Here is a 17,416-nt window from a genome sequence, read left to right on the forward strand (position 1 = left end):
AAAACAAGTTGGAATGGGCTGGTATAAACTGTAGAGGATTCATTGAAAGGGATCTTATGGCTCTTTCCCATTTTACATGCAACACACACATCACTACTGACTGTATTTGCATCAACAGGAAAAACAATGCCAATGTTTTTACAAGCCTTTACAAGTGAAGCATGAGCTGGATGCCCAAGTCTCATGTGCCACAAGGTATAAGTATCTTTTATAACAGCTGAAGTTTTATTGATTACATTTATTTCTAAACTACCATTTGCATTATTTTGCTGATCACCTATTGTGGCATCAAATTGATATAGCCCTCTATTCTCTTGTCCTTGCATCAGAACAACACCAATCTCTTCATCTTTAACCAAGCACCTCTTCGCGTGAAACTCAAAGTAAACATCATCTTCTCTAGTAAACTTTGAGACAGAGAGTAGGTTTTTAGTCACAGATTGAACATGAAGCAGATTATGAAGGAACAAAGTTCTACTCTTAGTATTGAGTGTGCCAATACCAGTTTTGCAAATATCTAACACATGACCATTACCTACAACCAGCTTACTTGGACCAGTATAGTCCGAGCCATCAGACACTTTGGAACCCTCAGGAGTTACATGATGCGTGGTTCCCGAGTCTACAACCCACCTATCTGCAGTTGGTGAGACCACATGAACTTGTGCATGAACATTGTTGTTGTTGCATTAGAGACAACTATTGGCCATCTAACATGAATTAATATGCATAACAACATATTCTTCTTTTTGAGCCAACACTCCAGGAAAATTCTGGTCAAAGCGATGCCAGCACCTATCTACTAAATGACCAGTCTTTCCACATAACTGGCACTGGTGCCTAGAGCGCCTACGACCACGAGCTCCTGATCGAGCACCAAACCTGCCACCCGAACTATAGGGTCGATTATACTTACTAGAGCGATCGTGATCTTGAATGTTGTTATGCATATGAACAACATTTGCACTCATTGACACTTGATTTTGAAGCTGAAAGCTTTTAAGTTGTGCCTCGGCATCAACTAGCACAAACTTTACCCAATCAAGAGAGAATGCTTCTTTGCTAGCTGTAATAACCGCCATAAACGGTTGATACTCAAACGACAAGCCATTCAATATAGTGGTTATTTGTTCAAGCTCGAAAACAGCACTGCCACACGCAGTTAACGCATCACAAACTTCTTTTATTTGAGTAAGATATGACCTCGTACTCTCATCACCTTTCTTAATCGACCTTAGCTTGCAATGCAGACTCATTACAGTCATTGTAGATCCATTGGCAAAAAACTTGAGAACAGTAGACCACACAACCGCAACTGTTTCTACACCAACAAACTGAGGAAGTATATAATCATTGATTGTAGAGAGTAGCCATGAAGCTAAGGCGTTGTCTTGTGCCACAAAGACCTCGTACTCTTCATTGCTTCAATATTGCCATCTCCAGATTGGATTTGCACTGGTGGAGGTTTATGTTCCCCAGTGAGTAGTCGTTCCAAGCGGTGACTCCTTACTGTTAAAAGAACTTGTTGTTTCCACAACAAAAAATTCATTTCATCGAGCACAATATTGATTTTCTTGTTTGTGAACAATCGATTATTTCTCGAAGGTTCTCCAAGATCAAAGCTGTGCACATCATCCTTAGCAGCCATGGAGAAAATGAAACAGTAGAGAAAAAAAGAAATAAGGTTCTTCAGCATCTACCAGAGAAGCAACGGAAACAAGAAGCCTCCAAGATCAATGGCGAAAGATACCATGTTGAGAAAGCAAAGTAAAGAAGATAGTAGAATAGTAGAAAACTGAATCTTATTCAATCGACTATTTACAAAGCATTGTATGTTATTTATACAACAAGTAGTAACTGAATAACTGAAGTTGTTCATCTTAACAGCCAGCTTTGCTGAGCTGGCACCTAAGCTGGTACCTAAGCTCCAGACTTCTAGAATATACTCAACATACTCCTGCTACTTCAACTCTTCAAATGATATATTCAACATTCATAAGCAAGAGGAGGATATTAAATTTTGGAGACTTCATAACCTAAAGTGACCTACAAGCATCAGCAATGGGGACTGATCAGGTGGAAGATGAGTGGGATGGGACCCGAGAAATAGTTGGGGACAAAGGAGGAATTTGGTGCACTATCAAGTAGTTGAAGACCCCACGAAGCCATAGAGTATTTCCATTCACCATCGAGGACTTTATGCTTTAGCCTGGCAGGTCCCTTGCTGTCGGACTTTGGCGCATTGCGCTTAGCTTAGCTATCCATCTCTCCTTGTTGGATGAAACTGAAATTCACACCTATTCATCCAATATCTATACCGTACAGTGACAGACACCGCACTTAAACCTATGGGTCCCCTAATCAACGTGTCCACTGTACCTTCTTTATTATTGTTTCTTACCCTTCACCCCCAAGGTACAATTGCAAGACCTTTTGGTTATTAAATAGCCAGCAAAGTATCTTGTATTTATGGCGATATCCTGCATCTCCTTTTGCTTTAGCATGTTTTTGTCCCCTTCGTCTTTGAATGCCACAATAATGCAGCTACCGATATGCATAACTACTTTTTTGCTTTTAAGTCGTGCACAAATTTTGGGTTGTTTGTCCACGTTTCTTTCTTTCTCTTCTCAATTTCCTTTCCTTGTTCAAGTACAATAATTAAAAACAGTAACTTGCAATTCAATTTATCACCAGTCGACCATGTGTGAATTACATGCATTTTAGGTATTCGCGAAAAAAGCAGCTTTGATGCTGGCAGGAACCAGTAGTTCAAGACAAACCGCCTCTATCTGAAAATACTCTAAGAAAACAATATTCTATAGTCGAGGGATCATTTGTGTATTTTACCCTAAATATTTAACGTTATTGTACTTTTAAAGATACATTAATCGAATTTTATCTTAAATTTATTTTAATTATGTGATAAACATATAAATATATCCATCTTCCTAAGAAAACATTTGTAATACCAACAACCAATTGATCTAGTGGGATGAGGCAATATGTCTCTTAAGCAAGGTCAGGGGTTCGATTATTGCCGTTTACTAATGGAGTAAACAGGGTTGGAAGGGTGGCCCTCGCCTCTGCAGCACTCGATCTGGATTAGTCGGTCAATAGATCAGATATCAGTGATTAATTAAACAAAACATTTGTAATAATTAGTCTTCTATTTAATCATATCATTTACATAAAAAAAATCTCTCCCCATCTACACTTGTCTGCAACTATTTTGATGCTTTGTTTCTTATTTTGAAATGCTTAATCAATTATTATTCGTTTCTTTTCACCCTAAGCCACTTGAGCATGAACAAATGCCCCTTAACTTTTTCTTATTCTTGATTGACATCGATGGTGTCACCTTTCTTTTGGACATCTTTGTAATATAATCAGATTTCACTTTTGTCTTATAACCAACAATAACAACAACAAAATTCTATTCTCATATGTAATGGGGTAAGGAGGATGTAGGGTAATAGGTTGCCCCCACGTCAAGTTGAAAGTAGCTTCCGTGGAAGACCTCCGACAGTTAACACTTTTGTCTTATAACCCTTCTCCCTTTATTAACCATGATCTTCCGTTGTCTTTCAATATTAATATTCTCATATCCCAATCGTAATTGGTGGATGTACGCCTGTACCACCATTTTACAAAAGGTCAGCAATGCTGGTGTACAAGCACAATACGACTACCGTATATACACACATATCTTTAGAAAAAAAGGATGAGGGAACAGTTTTTTATCATATCTTTAGAAATTTTGTGTGACATTAAATGTAATGTATTATATTAGACGATGGCTAAGGTAGTGGATAGGACACTTTGTATTGGGCCATGTGCATTAATTTACTTTTAATCAAAGGTTAGCGTCCAAACCAATCTATTAAACTTGAGACTTTTGCTTGTTGGAATCTTTGGTAACAAATGAAGTTAGGGAGGAGTATAAAATTTTATATTAAAGGGGTAAATTTATAAAAAAAATTTGAAGATTAAAGAAAATTAATTGCAGACTTGTATCTCTGTTGCTTTCACGACGAGTTCATGTGAAGTTAAAGGATCGGGTTTATGACATAAGATTAGTTGACCCTTATTCCCATATGTAATGGAGTAAGGGGAGGTAGGATAGTAGGTTGTCCCCAACGCCAGGTTGAAAGCAGCTTTCGTAGAAGACCTCCGAATTATGAAATACCCTCTGTGGGACTCGATCCCACGACCTCAAGAATAAGAACCTTGTGCCCTTCCAACTGAGCTAGATGGTCATTTCAAAGGAAGTGACTCGAGAATTGTTGCATGTTTATTTATCCTTTGTCACTAAAGTTTCTTAAATTTGGTTTGGATTTATTCATTTTCTCCTATTAGTTCTGACGTTGGTCACTTCAAGTTTGTGTTTATGCAACAATCAAGCCACTTCGGTGGTAAATGAATTGTTATTACAAAAAAAAATTAGGAATATGAATGTTTAATATCAAATGGTTGAGAGTTATCTTTAGACGTATATTATTCTGTTTACGCGACATTGTTTCCAATTTTACTCGTGATTTACAACGATTTGAGGTAGATTTTGATTGATGACTGATTTAAGGGTGACGACGAGGGACTTGGCAGTAGTGGAGCCCGACAACCAGTGTGTATGCTGTCGACGACATCAACAAAAGAATTGAATGATTTGGGTTTCGAAATCTAGGGATCATTTTGATTTTTTTGAAACATTTGAGTTTTTTTAAAAAGTAATAATTTTATTTATGTTTTTTAAAATAAAATAAAATTTTCAAAAAATATCTAAAGACGACATGTGTCAGTTAACAATTGATTTTAACGGTCATACACCTAAAAGTGTAACGAAAAAAAAAACGTTACACCTATTTTTAACAAAAATTTCTTTAGGCACTAAAGCGCTTTTCGAGACATGATTTATGCACTTATTTTTATATTAAACCACATTTTTTAGATTTTTTTATGTATTTTCTATTAAAATTCTGTTTTTGACCCCTAAATTTTTATACCTGAAGTTTTATAAATTCAAATTCGTCTCCCTAACGTAAAATCATGGTCCATCTCTCTAGATGTACATTAATTTTGAACTCTTAGTTGTTTGGTACTTAATTACCCAATCAGATGTATGAATTTATACTCTTAGTTTTTTTTTATAATACTTAGTTACTTGAATTTGATTTCTTAATTCATATTAGTACTTAAACTTACTTTTTGTTTCAATTTGATACTTATAGTTTTTTAGTCCAATTAATTATTATATTTGAAATAATAATAAAAATGCAAGTATTTAATTGAATAAAATAAAAAAAACAATTTAAATCAGGAAATCAAAAGCAGATAAAATAAAATAAAATATAAAAAATCAAAATCAAATATTAATATGTATGTTTACCTTGAAACTACCTTAAACTGGGCTTCTTCGTATACTGTACCGAAATTTTTGCCAATTAGGCCCATTGTTTTAGTTAAAATTCTTACATGCCCAGCTTTTGGGTCGGTCCAATAATACCCAAACCTAACATTTTTCAATTAATCTGATAAATTCAATATTTGTTTAAAGATAATTGTCGATATTAAATGTTTATATCATTTATATATCTGAGAAAATAACAATTTATTTATTATTAAGGTGTATTTAAACCTAACCTATTTGCTTTAAAAACATGTCTATAGGCTAAAACCAAGCCACGTATGCTCCCTACCTGTCGTTACGACTGCGCGCCATGTGTACTCCCTTCTCGTGCCTGCCTGAATTATTAGACGCTTTTACCCTCTCCAACAAACGCTGAAAAAAGGCAACCTCCGATTTGTGAAGCAAAGTTTCAGAAGATTCCAATTGACGAAGGAGAGCGATCGAGAAACAGTAGTGTTTTGACGTAAGCTCCATGGCTTCACGGTTGATTCATTCCAGACTCTTGCTCTCTAGACTCTGGTAAGTTTATATTCTTTCTTCCGCTTCTTTGATCCGTGTTTTTGTCTCGGTTAGATTCTTCTACTGGATATTGGAATTCGATCGTTCGTAAAATTTTAGAAGCTATTGATGATTCTTTCTTTAAAAAAAATCGAATTCATCTGATTAGGCTAAAATGTTGGAATTGATTTTGTCCTGTGCAGATGAAAAGGTTAGATTTAGTTCTCTATTATTGTTGCTCTGTGGAGGATTAAGAACTTTCTTTTTTTTTCTCCTTTCGTATAATTCAGTTTAATGGATGGGAACAAGAATTGGAGATTTCTTTCAACCGAGTCTAACAAGGTTGATGAGCCTTTGAAAGTTGAAGAAGCTGAGACTACAAATGTACCTCCTCCTTCTGAAAAGGTGTTAGTTAGAACTCAGACTATTGTCAATTTAGCATCGTTGGCTTCTTTTTATTTGTTATTATGTATTGCTTCATTTTAGCTGCTTGTGTTGGGTGGAAATGGATTTGTTGGCTCCCATATCTGCAGGGAAGCTTTGAATCGTGGTCTGAATGTTTCCGGCCTTAGCAGGTATTCCAATTTACTTAAAAATGCCTGGTAAAAATGATCTTTTACCCAGGATTTCTTTATAGAACGTTAAAATTTATTTGAAACAACTTTTATATCTCATATGGGTTTGGTTCAGTAATGAAGTACTTGAACAAATGATGTTTTCAACTATGTTTTCTTGCAAGATGTAGACTGTAGAGTACATAAGAAATTTGTGACTGTTGCACAATGTGTTGTTTGACTTAAATATTCAAATATCATGGAAAGTGACCAGTCCTTTATCTTTGTACACTTTAGCTGGGAATATTTTTCTAGTTGCTTTTGCCATTATATGCATCTGTAATAAAAAGGCTTCTCATTTCAATGTGCCCCTGATGTACTTCCTTAGCTTGTTACAAATAAGCTCGGTTCATTCAACTGATGCTTTGTAGTACAATTTTCAATTTTTAGAGTAGGTAATAATACCCTACATTGTTCATGTGTGGAGATGCCTAATATTTTCTGCTGTACTCTCTCCCATTTTTCCATTTTCATCAATTACTTGTATTGCTTCAGCTCCTTAATTTGGTTGCTTCTTTCAATTAGGTCTGGTGGATCATCTTTACATGACTCTTGGGCTAAGAATGTGACATGGCATAAAGGTTTTTTTTTTCTTTATATACTTTTCTAGATGCTATTAATTGCATGTTGTGACGTATCTAACATGTTACTTCCGTTCAGGGAACCTTCTTTCTTTTGAGTCATGGAAGGAAGCTCTTGATGGAGTTACATCTGTTGTATGTAGTCTGTTAATTCTGCAGATGATTTAACATCCAAAAATCTATCTGAGCTAAATTTATTTGCACAGCCATACAGAATAGTTCCATAATTTGATTTGGAATTCATATTAAAATTTCCTGGTTTGCTTACAATTAAATTTGAATCTTAATCTCTTCTTTGATTGTCATTTTTTCCTGCTAATGAAGTTCAACTTTTTAGATCTCTTGCATTGGTGGTTTTGGATCTAATTCATATATGTATAAGATTAATGGGACTGCAAACATCAATGGTATCCGGGCTGCTACAGAAAAAGGTATATAGATCATTTATCTTTGTTGTGTCTACCTAGGGAAGATGTCTCCTCTGGTAGTAAATTTCACCCCTTCCAGAAAAAGAAAAGCGAAAGGGAGAAAAATAGCAAAAACTTTAAATGCTTTGTTTTGTGTCTTTTACAGGAGTGAAAAGATTTGTGTATATCTCCGCTGCTGATTTTGGGTTGGCAAACTATTTACTGAAAGGATATTATGAGGGGAAGGTATACTTTTCTCTTTGCTCTTTGTTCCTAATTGCAATTTGTTATGGTGTCTATTTTGTTATGGTAGGTTAACATATACATTGAAAATTTATTTTGATAAGTAATGGAATGATGCCTCAAGAAGTCTTTTGGTTATTATCTTCTCTCTGATGGAAAATTCTCTTGTTCTTGTCTCACTTGGCAACAGAGAGCTGCAGAGATGGAGTTACTCGATAAATTCCCATACGGAGGTAGGTTTTTGATTCACTTGATGTAATTTTTTTTTACATTCTGCACTTAACGTTCACATTGCTTCTTATTGACTTATTGCTATGGTAGGCTCTTGCAGTTTTAGTTTAGATAGTAGCCTGCTACTGCTAATAATGACGTGTGATTTTATCACCATCTGGTGGTTATGGTTCTTTACATCACTTGAGAATTTTCGTTTTCTATTGCAGGGGTGATTTTAAGGCCTGGCTTCATTCATGGGACTCGCCGTATTGGAAACATAAAGTTACCTCTAGGTTTTATTGGTTCACCACTAGAAACGGTAAATGCATGCATTCGAAGTTTTTTTTTTTCTTTTGTATGTTGCCTTCGTTTGATCTATAACCTCGCCTAAAACAACAGAATGATTGGGTCCAATGATTCATCCTAGTTTGTAGGGAGTTGGTGGAAGTAATCAGTATTCAGCATATAATGAACTGTGCCTTGGTTAACTATAACGATGCGTATTGGAGCATAAGCTTGAATTTTGTGGTTCATGAAAGTCTGTCTCAGAAGTCATAAAACTAAGATTTCTTCCATCGCTACAGGTTCTCCAGCATGCTAAACCACTGAACCAAATACCGCTAGTTGGCCCAATGTTCACTCCCCCTGTTAACGTTACCGCAGTTGCCAAGGTAGCAGTGAGAGCTGCAACCGATCCAGTTTTTCCTCCGGGCATCGTGGATGTTTACGGAATACAACGATTTAGCCAGCAAATGTCGAGATAGATTATTAATTGAAGTTGAGAGTTTTGCGTTTGTTTCCTCTATAATTCACAAGTGAAGAGCTGTCGATATGTAGCGGTTAAGAGGGTGTATGGCTGATCGTAAATTCTTGTAATGGTTGCTGATTTAAGAGAGTGAACAAAACTAGGTCCGTAGTTCGCTGTGATGCAATAAAAATCGAGCACTTCTCAAGGTTTTAGACTGGAAAAAGCCTATCTTCCCCCATCTCATCCTTTTAACTCGGTGCCATCTCTGTCTTTACCCAGTCGTTTTGGCCGTTCTGGTTTCTTATATTATTATTTATAATTCTGTAATCTTAATTCCATCAAGGTTTTGCCTTCTTTTCTCTCGGCCGCTAGGCTGTATTAGGGTTTTGCCCTGGTTGTGTCAAAACTAAAAAATTCGTTTCAAACACTACAAACAAAATTAGTGGGAATTCTTAATGGCAGGTCTGGAACAAGATATGGTTGGTCTAAATTCGTCTTTTTTTTCGTTAACAGGATAATATTCAGCTCAAACTACAATAAATTTTTTAACGAAAAAGAGTGAGTTTGGAACCTAATGAATAGTTAAGGTGATCTTTTTATAACTTTTAATAATTGAGGGACTTAAAAAATAATATCTTATAATTAGGAGATTATTTTATAACTTTAATGATAGAATAACTCAATAAAATAATACTTTAAGTCGAAAGACCATTTACATACTTTATCCTAAAAATAAATACTCCATTTTTTATAATATTATCACAAAATATTTTTTTATTAATAGATACATTCCCCCTTTCCAAATGAAACAACTCTAAAACAATGCATAATTTCTTTTTTAAAAAGAAGAAGAAGGCATGTTTCCGTGAACCAAATTATGTTTGGGTGTTACCAATTATTGCACCCATAACAATGTTATTGTCTTTCTCATGTGATTCTCTTTTGTTTTTTATTTAAGATTAATGGTTTAATGACTTAAGATACACTTAATACAACAAATCTTAATTTTTTAAAGGATAATACAATACAGCAAATCTTAGAAGCCAAAACAGTTTGGCTGCTTTTGCTAAATATAAAGCTTCACCTATACACGAGGAGGAAACATTAACAAAGTTGATTTTTGTCCCATTTTTTCTTCAAACCCACGTAGCCAACGTTGATAACCTTAATTCATAAACATACAATTTTTTATTATGTAGTTGAGATTGTAAAGGAATGAATTCCGATATTGAGGACTAAAAATACAATGGATCATCCACGTATATAATTTCAGGGATTTCCGAGTTGAAATTTTTTCAAAAATTTCAATTTAAAAATCTGTTCATCAGTTGATAAGGGTTGAATAATACATGTTCTTACTATTATTTGTTTCTAATTTTTACTTTATTTTTTATTAACCCATTTTTACTTTAATATTACTAATTTGGTTCAATTTTAATTTGTTTCGTGTGGGAACTTTGTGTGAATTGATTAGTATAGAACCAATAATTGAAGGTAAATTTTGAATTTTTCTAGAAGTCGTGATAGAAAATATGGACAACCTATGAATCCGACGTGACAAATTTCAACAGCTCAATTAACATCTTCTAAATGACAAACAGAATCAACTTCAATATTTAATTTCAAAATTATCTTACACATTACATAGTCGCTGTTTTCATTTACATTTCATGTCCTATTTCTTTCACCTCGGATAGTTTTCATTTACATTTCATGTCCTACTTTCACCTCGGATAGTGGCAATCTATTATTCCTTTGACGTTGAAGCATTTGTTGTTGTTATAGGTAGGATTTGAGACCCCGATTCTTGCTTGAATGTGGCTTGGAAAGTTGACCATATTGTATTTGTAAAGTTGGAAAGCTCGAGTAAGGCAACAAAATGAGCATGCAATATTTGAGAACTTTCTGGCTCTCTGCTTCCATACACATCATCTTGTACATCATGCTATAACATATATAGAACATACATTCCCTTCCTCCACTCTGTAGCCTTTAGCTTACTACTATTTTTCATATATATTTGGCGAGCGCTTCAAACTGTCGGCAAGCAGAGGAGAGGTGCGGGGTCTTAGTTCGTGTGTATAACAGTAAAATAAATCAGAATTATAAATTAATTTAATCAATATTAAGTTGACAGATTTTACGGTTCAAAACTTCAAAAATTTTAAAGGTAAAAAAACTATCCGATCTCACTCGAAAAATTGGAAGCACACTACTCTAGTTAGGCCTGTAAATGAACTGAACGTTCAGCAAACCGTTCATGAACCGTGCGACGAGAAGTTCGTTTATATGCGTTTATTTATTAAATGAACGAACATGAACAAGATTTTTTGTTCGTTTACTTAAATGAACGAACATGAACACAGGTCTCGTTCGTTCATTACGTTCGTGAACGTTCGGTTATGTTCGTTCGGTTATGTTCGTTTATGTTCATTTATTTATGTTTAACCCAATCTTCTTAAATCAATTTTGGTGACCAATTTGTAAGTATCTTAAAAATATTAATTAATGATATTCTGATGACCAACTCCATAATTAACCCAATTTTATTTGGAGATTAATCCAATATGTTAACCCGTGAGACACCTCTCACCTATATTCATTTTCCCCTTTTTTTTCCCAAACCCTAGTGTTCACTGAAGAGTGGAGACGATCGCTGAAAGCTTCAAAACAAGTTATATTATAGTGCAATCTAAAGTTTTACAGGTTTGTTTTCATCTCTTTCTTTGTTTTATTTGACTTAATAGTTAATATGTAAAGTTATTGCGGGTATCTTCACATCTAAAACTCAAGAAAACATCATACTTCTTTCTATAAATAGATGAGAAGATAAAGGTAATAATCAGAAGTATATGAGCATCAGTAAAGAGAAAAATATATAGAATTTACCAGAAAACAAAACAAAGGTTTCTATGCAATTTCTGAAAAAGAGTGTAATAGTAGAAGTAATGAGTTTTCCAGGAAGAACCCATTAATAAGTAGAAAACACACTTTGACAATGAACTTTTGTTTTCATAGTTCTTGTATGACCTTTAGTTGTGGAGTAGACTTTAGGTACGTTAAAATTTTGAATGATGGTTTAGCAATAATATCAGTTACGATATGTATCATCGAAGGGACTCTGGATCTATGTTATTGACTTGTAGTCCAATTTGTACTGTTCAAAATCTTCATTCTGTTAAATTTTCTACTCTGCCAACGAAAAGGACCATTATTAACAAACCTCACTAAAGTCTGACATTGATGTCACAAAACTTTTAGCCAATGAATTTATTAGAATAACGTAGTGAAAAAATGATTTTTCACATGTAATCATGAACCACTAAGATAAATGTTATAGCGTTAAATTAAAGTCGTGTAAATCATTTAATATCTTGAAAAGATCGATCGAAATATTTGATATCTTCAAACATTTCATCACTACTAATAAGCTCTTACGCTATTTATCACTGTAGATTTGATTGATTTGCATTGTTGACTATTTTTCATGAAAGAACAATGGAAGGTAAGGTCTCCAACGTTTATGTTCGTGTTCATTTATGTTCGTGTTCGTTTATGTTCATGTTTGTTTATGTTCGTTTATTTATTAAATGAACGAACATGAACAAGATTTTTTGTTCGTTTACTTAAATGAACGAACATGAACATAGGTCTCGTTCGTTCATTACGTTCGTGAACGTTCGGTTATGTTCGTTCGGTTATGTTCGTTTATGTTCATTTATTTATGTTTAACCCAATCTTCTTAAATCAATTTTGGTGACCAATTTGTAAGTATCTTAAAAATATTAATTAATCTGATATTCTGATGACCAACTCCATAATTAACCCAATTTTATTTGGAGATTAATCCAATATGTTAACCCGTGAGACACCTCTCACCTATATTCATTTTCCCCTTTTTTCCCCAAACCCTAGTGTTCACTGAAGAGTGGAGACGATCGCTGAAAGCTTCAAAAACAAGTTATATTATAGTGCAATCTAAAGTTTTACAGGTTTGTTTTCATCTCTTTCTTTGTTTTATTTGACTTAATAGTTAATATGTAAAGTTATTGCGAGTATCTTCACATCTAAAACTCAAGAAAACATCATACTTCTTTCTATAAATAGATGGAAAGATAAAGATAATAATCAAAAGTATATGAGTATCAGTAAAGAGAAAAATATATAGAATTTACCAGAAAACAAAATAAAGATTTCTATGCAATTTCTGAAAAAGAGTGTAATAGTAGAAGTAATGAGTTTTCCAGGAAGAACCCATTAATAAGTAAAAAACACACTTTGACAATGAACTTTTGTTTTCATAGTTCTTGTGTGACCTTTAGTTGTGGAGTAGACTTTAGGTACGTTAAAATTTTGAATGATTGTTTAGCAATAATATCAGTTACGATATGTATCATCGAAGGGACTCTGGATCTATGTTATTGACTTGTAGTCCAATTTGTACCGTTCAAAATCTTCATTCTGTTAAATTTTCTACTCTGCCAACGAAAAGGACCATTATTAACAAACCTCACTAAAGTCTGACATTGATGTCACAAAACTTTTAGCCAATGAATTTATTAGAATAACGTAGTGAAAAATGATTTTTCACATGTAATCATGAACCACTAAGATAAATGTTATAGCGTTAAATTAAAGTCGTGTAATTCATTTAATATCTTGAAAAGATCGATCGAAATATTTGATATCTTCAAACATTTCATCACTACTGATAAACTCTTACGCTATTTATCACTGTAAATTTGATTGATTTGCATTGTTGACTATTTTTCATGAAAGAACAATGGAAGGTAAGGCCTCCAACGTTTATGTTCGTGTTCATTTATGTTCGTGTTCGTTTATGTTCATGTTTGTTTATGTTCGTTTATTTATTAAATGAACGAACATGAACAAATTATATTCCTTAATAAACAAATATGAACAAAAAAAAATTTTGTTCGTTTATGTTCGTATTCATTTATGTTCGTTTATTTATTAAATGAACGAACATGAACATACCTCAGTTCATGTGCGTTCAATTCATTTACAGGCCTAACTCTAGTCTTGGACTAAAAGGCGTAACATCAGGTGTTCACACAACATAATCACATATCATATGCAACAACGATATTCAAGGCACTGAATGAATATTAATCGTCCTAAGCAATGGCACCATAGACTATGCCGTTAACACAAACACAGCCACCAAACTTTCACATGTTAACCAATCATTCGGTCGACAACAAAGAGAACCGGCAACTCAATAGAGCCGAGTGGGAAAATAATGATTAACTTGAGGGGAGATTTCAGGCTCATCAGGTTGTGCAGCTAAAACCCAACCATCACACAAAATCCACCGGAACACTCACAAATATCCCACCCAACCCTCAAAAGAAAAAAGAAAGAAAATTCTCAATCGGTAAAAAGAAAAAGAGAGGAAGTAAACAGACTATCACGAATAATCCCTTGCATCTTGAAAAGAACAAATATCATTGCATCCTCCTAAATATTTTAAGTCCAAAAGTAACGCAAACAAATTAGATGTATTGATTACCAATCCCTATTGCAAGGGCGCCAAAACATCAACTTCTGTAGAACAGATATACAAGTACCTGCCAGAAGGGATTTGACGCAGCTCTGCACCCATTTAAGCTAAAGCAAAGAAATGCCACTAGCGAGGGAGAGGGAGGTTCATCACATATGGAGAGACTCGTTCATTCAAACAGAGGCAACAATGAACATATTGAAGATCCCATCGCTGGGCAGCAAACAGGTAAACCCCTTCGGTGTAGAAGCAGAAAAGTAATGAAGCAGACCCAGAACATGCCGAACGGGACTCACAAAGATCAAAGATTGATGATCCCTTTATGTTGTAGAAGCAGAGAAGTAATGAGGCATATGCAGAAGATACCAAATGGGACCTGACCCACAAATATCAAGCATTGAAGATGAGCCAGGCAGCAAAGAAGTAAACCCCTTAGGTGTAGAAGCAGAAAAGTAATGAGGCAGACGCAGAAGATACCTCAACAAAAAAGAAAAGCAAAAATCTTTTTAGCAGAGTTCCATGAATAAATTCTAAATAAATTTTTAGAGGCAAGCTTAAGCTTCTTTTCCCCTCGCATAAAAAAGAGACTATGTTTTAACATAGAAAAGGCATCATAAAAAAGGAATAACAGAAAGGAACTTATCCAAATCCAAGAGGCTAAGGGCGTTGCCCAATTAAAAATAGTAGCATTGAAGTCCAAACAAACTAAACACACTTAAGCCCAGTCTCTTCAACAAAAGTTACATCCTTGCACTACTTAGCTCCTACTCCTGCGGCGTTCTCTTGCACCATTTCTGTACCAAATTCAGTATTAATATATGTCACACTCACACAAACACCATGATCAAAAACCAAAAAAACACTAAATTAAACAAAGATAAATATGGCTGTGAGATGATAAAAAATGTCATTTATAGGCAAAAAACATTGCAATTGGAAAGCCTTTCTAGTTACTAGCATAAAGTTCAAGGAAACTCACCCATTAGCATATGGCAATTCCTCACGACCACGATATGGTGGAGACTTGCTGTAGCCACGTCCTCGAGGAGAGGGACTGCGACGTCTTGGAGATCGAGCACGAGGACTGTAACTTCTACTTCAAATCAGTAAGTATCAAGCAATCAACACAAAAAGCAATCAATGTTGGCTTAGTAAGCCTTACCTGCGTCCATAGCTTGGGCTCCTACGATATCTAGGGCTGCGGCTGCGGCTGCGACGTCTTCCAGAACCACCACGCGAACGACATTCTCTAGCAAAATGACCAGGCTCCCCGCACTCATAGCACTTCAAATCAGAACCACCAGAGCGTCCAGGACCACCTCCACCTCCTCATCCACCTCTTCCTCTAGAATTATGAGAAAGCTCAACTCTCCAGCCATTCTTGCCTGATCAAAATCCAAACCATAGACTTTAAAGCTGGTAAAGGACATTTATCTCAAATGATTAGCTATGTTCATTCAATATAACACTAAGATGGGGAAAATTGAAACTTCCGGTTTAGATGGATGAAAAAGGCAAAGAGTATGACCATGCAATCAAGTTCACGCATTTTTTTTTCAAACTAAAGCATTAAAAGTGTGAACAAATGAAATAAAAGGGACAAAGATGAAAAAATCATATAGCAAGTATATTGGAGTCCCTTCATATGAACCATATTACTAACAATTATGGAAATAATTTGAAACACAGCTGTAAAAATTAAAAAAACAAATTCTTCATAAATCTCATATGCAAAAGTAATAAAACAAAAGAGCAAATGTCAAAATCAAGATTTTCACCAAAAATCTAAATTCCTGCCTATTATAAACAAAGAGAAGCTTGATAACTATGATCTAGTTCCTAAAAAAGAGCCAAATTGGGCCTCTTTCAGTTTCAACTTGAAATGGAACACATCTAAACGGGCAGAACAGAAAGTTAAGGATAGAACTAGTGTCATTGTCAGAAACAAGAGAATCTGGTTAGAATACCATCTAATCCACGAATTGCATCCTCAGCGTCCCTGTGATCATCAAATTCAATGAAAGCATAACCCGGTGGCCTCCGAGCAACCCATACACTACCAAAAAAAAATCAGCAAATCATAAGAAAACAATAGAAGAAATTACAACAACAAATTCTTGCTTAAAGGAAGTGAACTATCTCGTGTATAATATAGCAGCTCATACAATGAAAAAAAATGGTAAGGTACACCAACAATATTATACCTTCGAATAACTACGAAGACACGAAACTCGTCTTCAAGATCCCGTTCCGAAACTCGAGGGTCAAGATTACCCACGTACACGCGAGACATTGCTTTTAAGGAGGGGCTCAAAACAAAGCTACAAAATATGTCCAACGTTATCCAAGGTTAAGTTCAACAAATAAACGAAGAGGTTGTTATACAGATATTCCCTATCACAATCGGAAGAAAACGAGTAATTTCAAAACCTAATTATATTTAGAGAAGAGAAAGAAAGATTTGAAGTTGGAACCTGTTGCTGCAATTGGCGCAGAGGAGGAAACAACGGCTTCTGCTTTTTGGGGTCGTCGGGGAGAAATTAGGGCTTTCGAGCTTTATAGGGAAAGGAGGTTTAGGGATAGACAATTGAAAAAATTTATCCCTAATACGATACAAAATAATTTATTTAGAGTTATGATATTTGTTATAAAAATTTATAATTCATTATATTCACGTGATAAATTTTAATAAAATTATTTTTTATTTAAATTTTTATCTTGGTATAATAAAATTTAATAAAAAAATTTATTTAAAATTTTATTATGATGTGATAAAATTTAATTAAAAATATATTTTATTAAAATTTATCACTTTAACATAATAAATTTGAATAAAAAATATTATTTAAGTATATGCATCACCTTGACGTGATGAGTTCTTTGAACATTATTACAAATGTAGTAAATCTTAAAATAAATTTCTATATGTCTTATTGAAATAATTAATAAAACTATTTATCATATTAGAAAAAATACCATAAAGAATTGTTTTGTGAAGGGTAAAATTAATGAGCTAGGCCTAGTAGAATAGGAAATTAGTGAAAAACCATTTAGCCAAAAAGCCCATACAGGAAGTACATTTAAATTTTAAAATGTTTTATTATATAGATTCAATAAAAGTATTATAATTTAATTTTTCTAATGTAAATAATAAATATTTTTTAATATATTTGATATTTTTTCT

The 17,416-nt window shown here is 34.2% G+C and overlaps 1 protein-coding gene and 1 pseudogene across 1 annotated transcript; one reads left to right on the forward strand and one right to left on the reverse strand.

Annotated features, from left to right (window-relative positions):
* The first annotated feature begins 5,779 nt into the window (after positions 1–5,779).
* On the forward strand, positions 5,780–8,913 carry LOC120162144 (uncharacterized protein At1g32220, chloroplastic-like). The gene is made up of 10 exons (XM_039172350.1): positions 5,780–5,923; positions 6,193–6,307; positions 6,389–6,477; positions 7,042–7,097; positions 7,177–7,232; positions 7,435–7,528; positions 7,671–7,750; positions 7,938–7,980; positions 8,188–8,279; positions 8,545–8,913. The coding sequence occupies exons 1-10, from the start codon at positions 5,877–5,879 to the stop codon at positions 8,722–8,724; spliced, it is 852 nt and encodes a 283-aa protein (XP_039028281.1). The 5' UTR covers positions 5,780–5,876; the 3' UTR covers positions 8,725–8,913.
* A 5,944-nt stretch (positions 8,914–14,857) lies between these two features.
* Positions 14,858–16,789, reverse strand: LOC120162333 (annotated as a pseudogene).
* Between the last annotated feature and the right edge of the window lie 627 nt (positions 16,790–17,416).

This window comes from Hibiscus syriacus, unplaced genomic scaffold (genome assembly GCF_006381635.1).
Source record: "Hibiscus syriacus cultivar Baekdansim isolate YM2019G1 unplaced genomic scaffold, ASM638163v2 tig00000324_pilon, whole genome shotgun sequence".
Lineage (NCBI taxonomy): Eukaryota > Viridiplantae > Streptophyta > Magnoliopsida > Malvales > Malvaceae > Hibiscus > Hibiscus syriacus.

Bases quoted from the DNA above. Each gene is read 5' to 3' on its own strand.
- LOC120162144 (XM_039172350.1), top strand. From the start codon at position 5,877: ATGGCTTCACGGTTGATTCATTCCAGACTCTTGCTCTCTAGACTCTG. The intron at 7,098-7,176 runs GTTTTTTTTTTC...ACTTCCGTTCAG, and splicing joins GAATGTGACATGGCATAAAG to GGAACCTTCTTTCTTTTGAG. The intron at 7,529-7,670 runs GTATATAGATCA...TGTCTTTTACAG, and splicing joins CCGGGCTGCTACAGAAAAAG to GAGTGAAAAGATTTGTGTAT.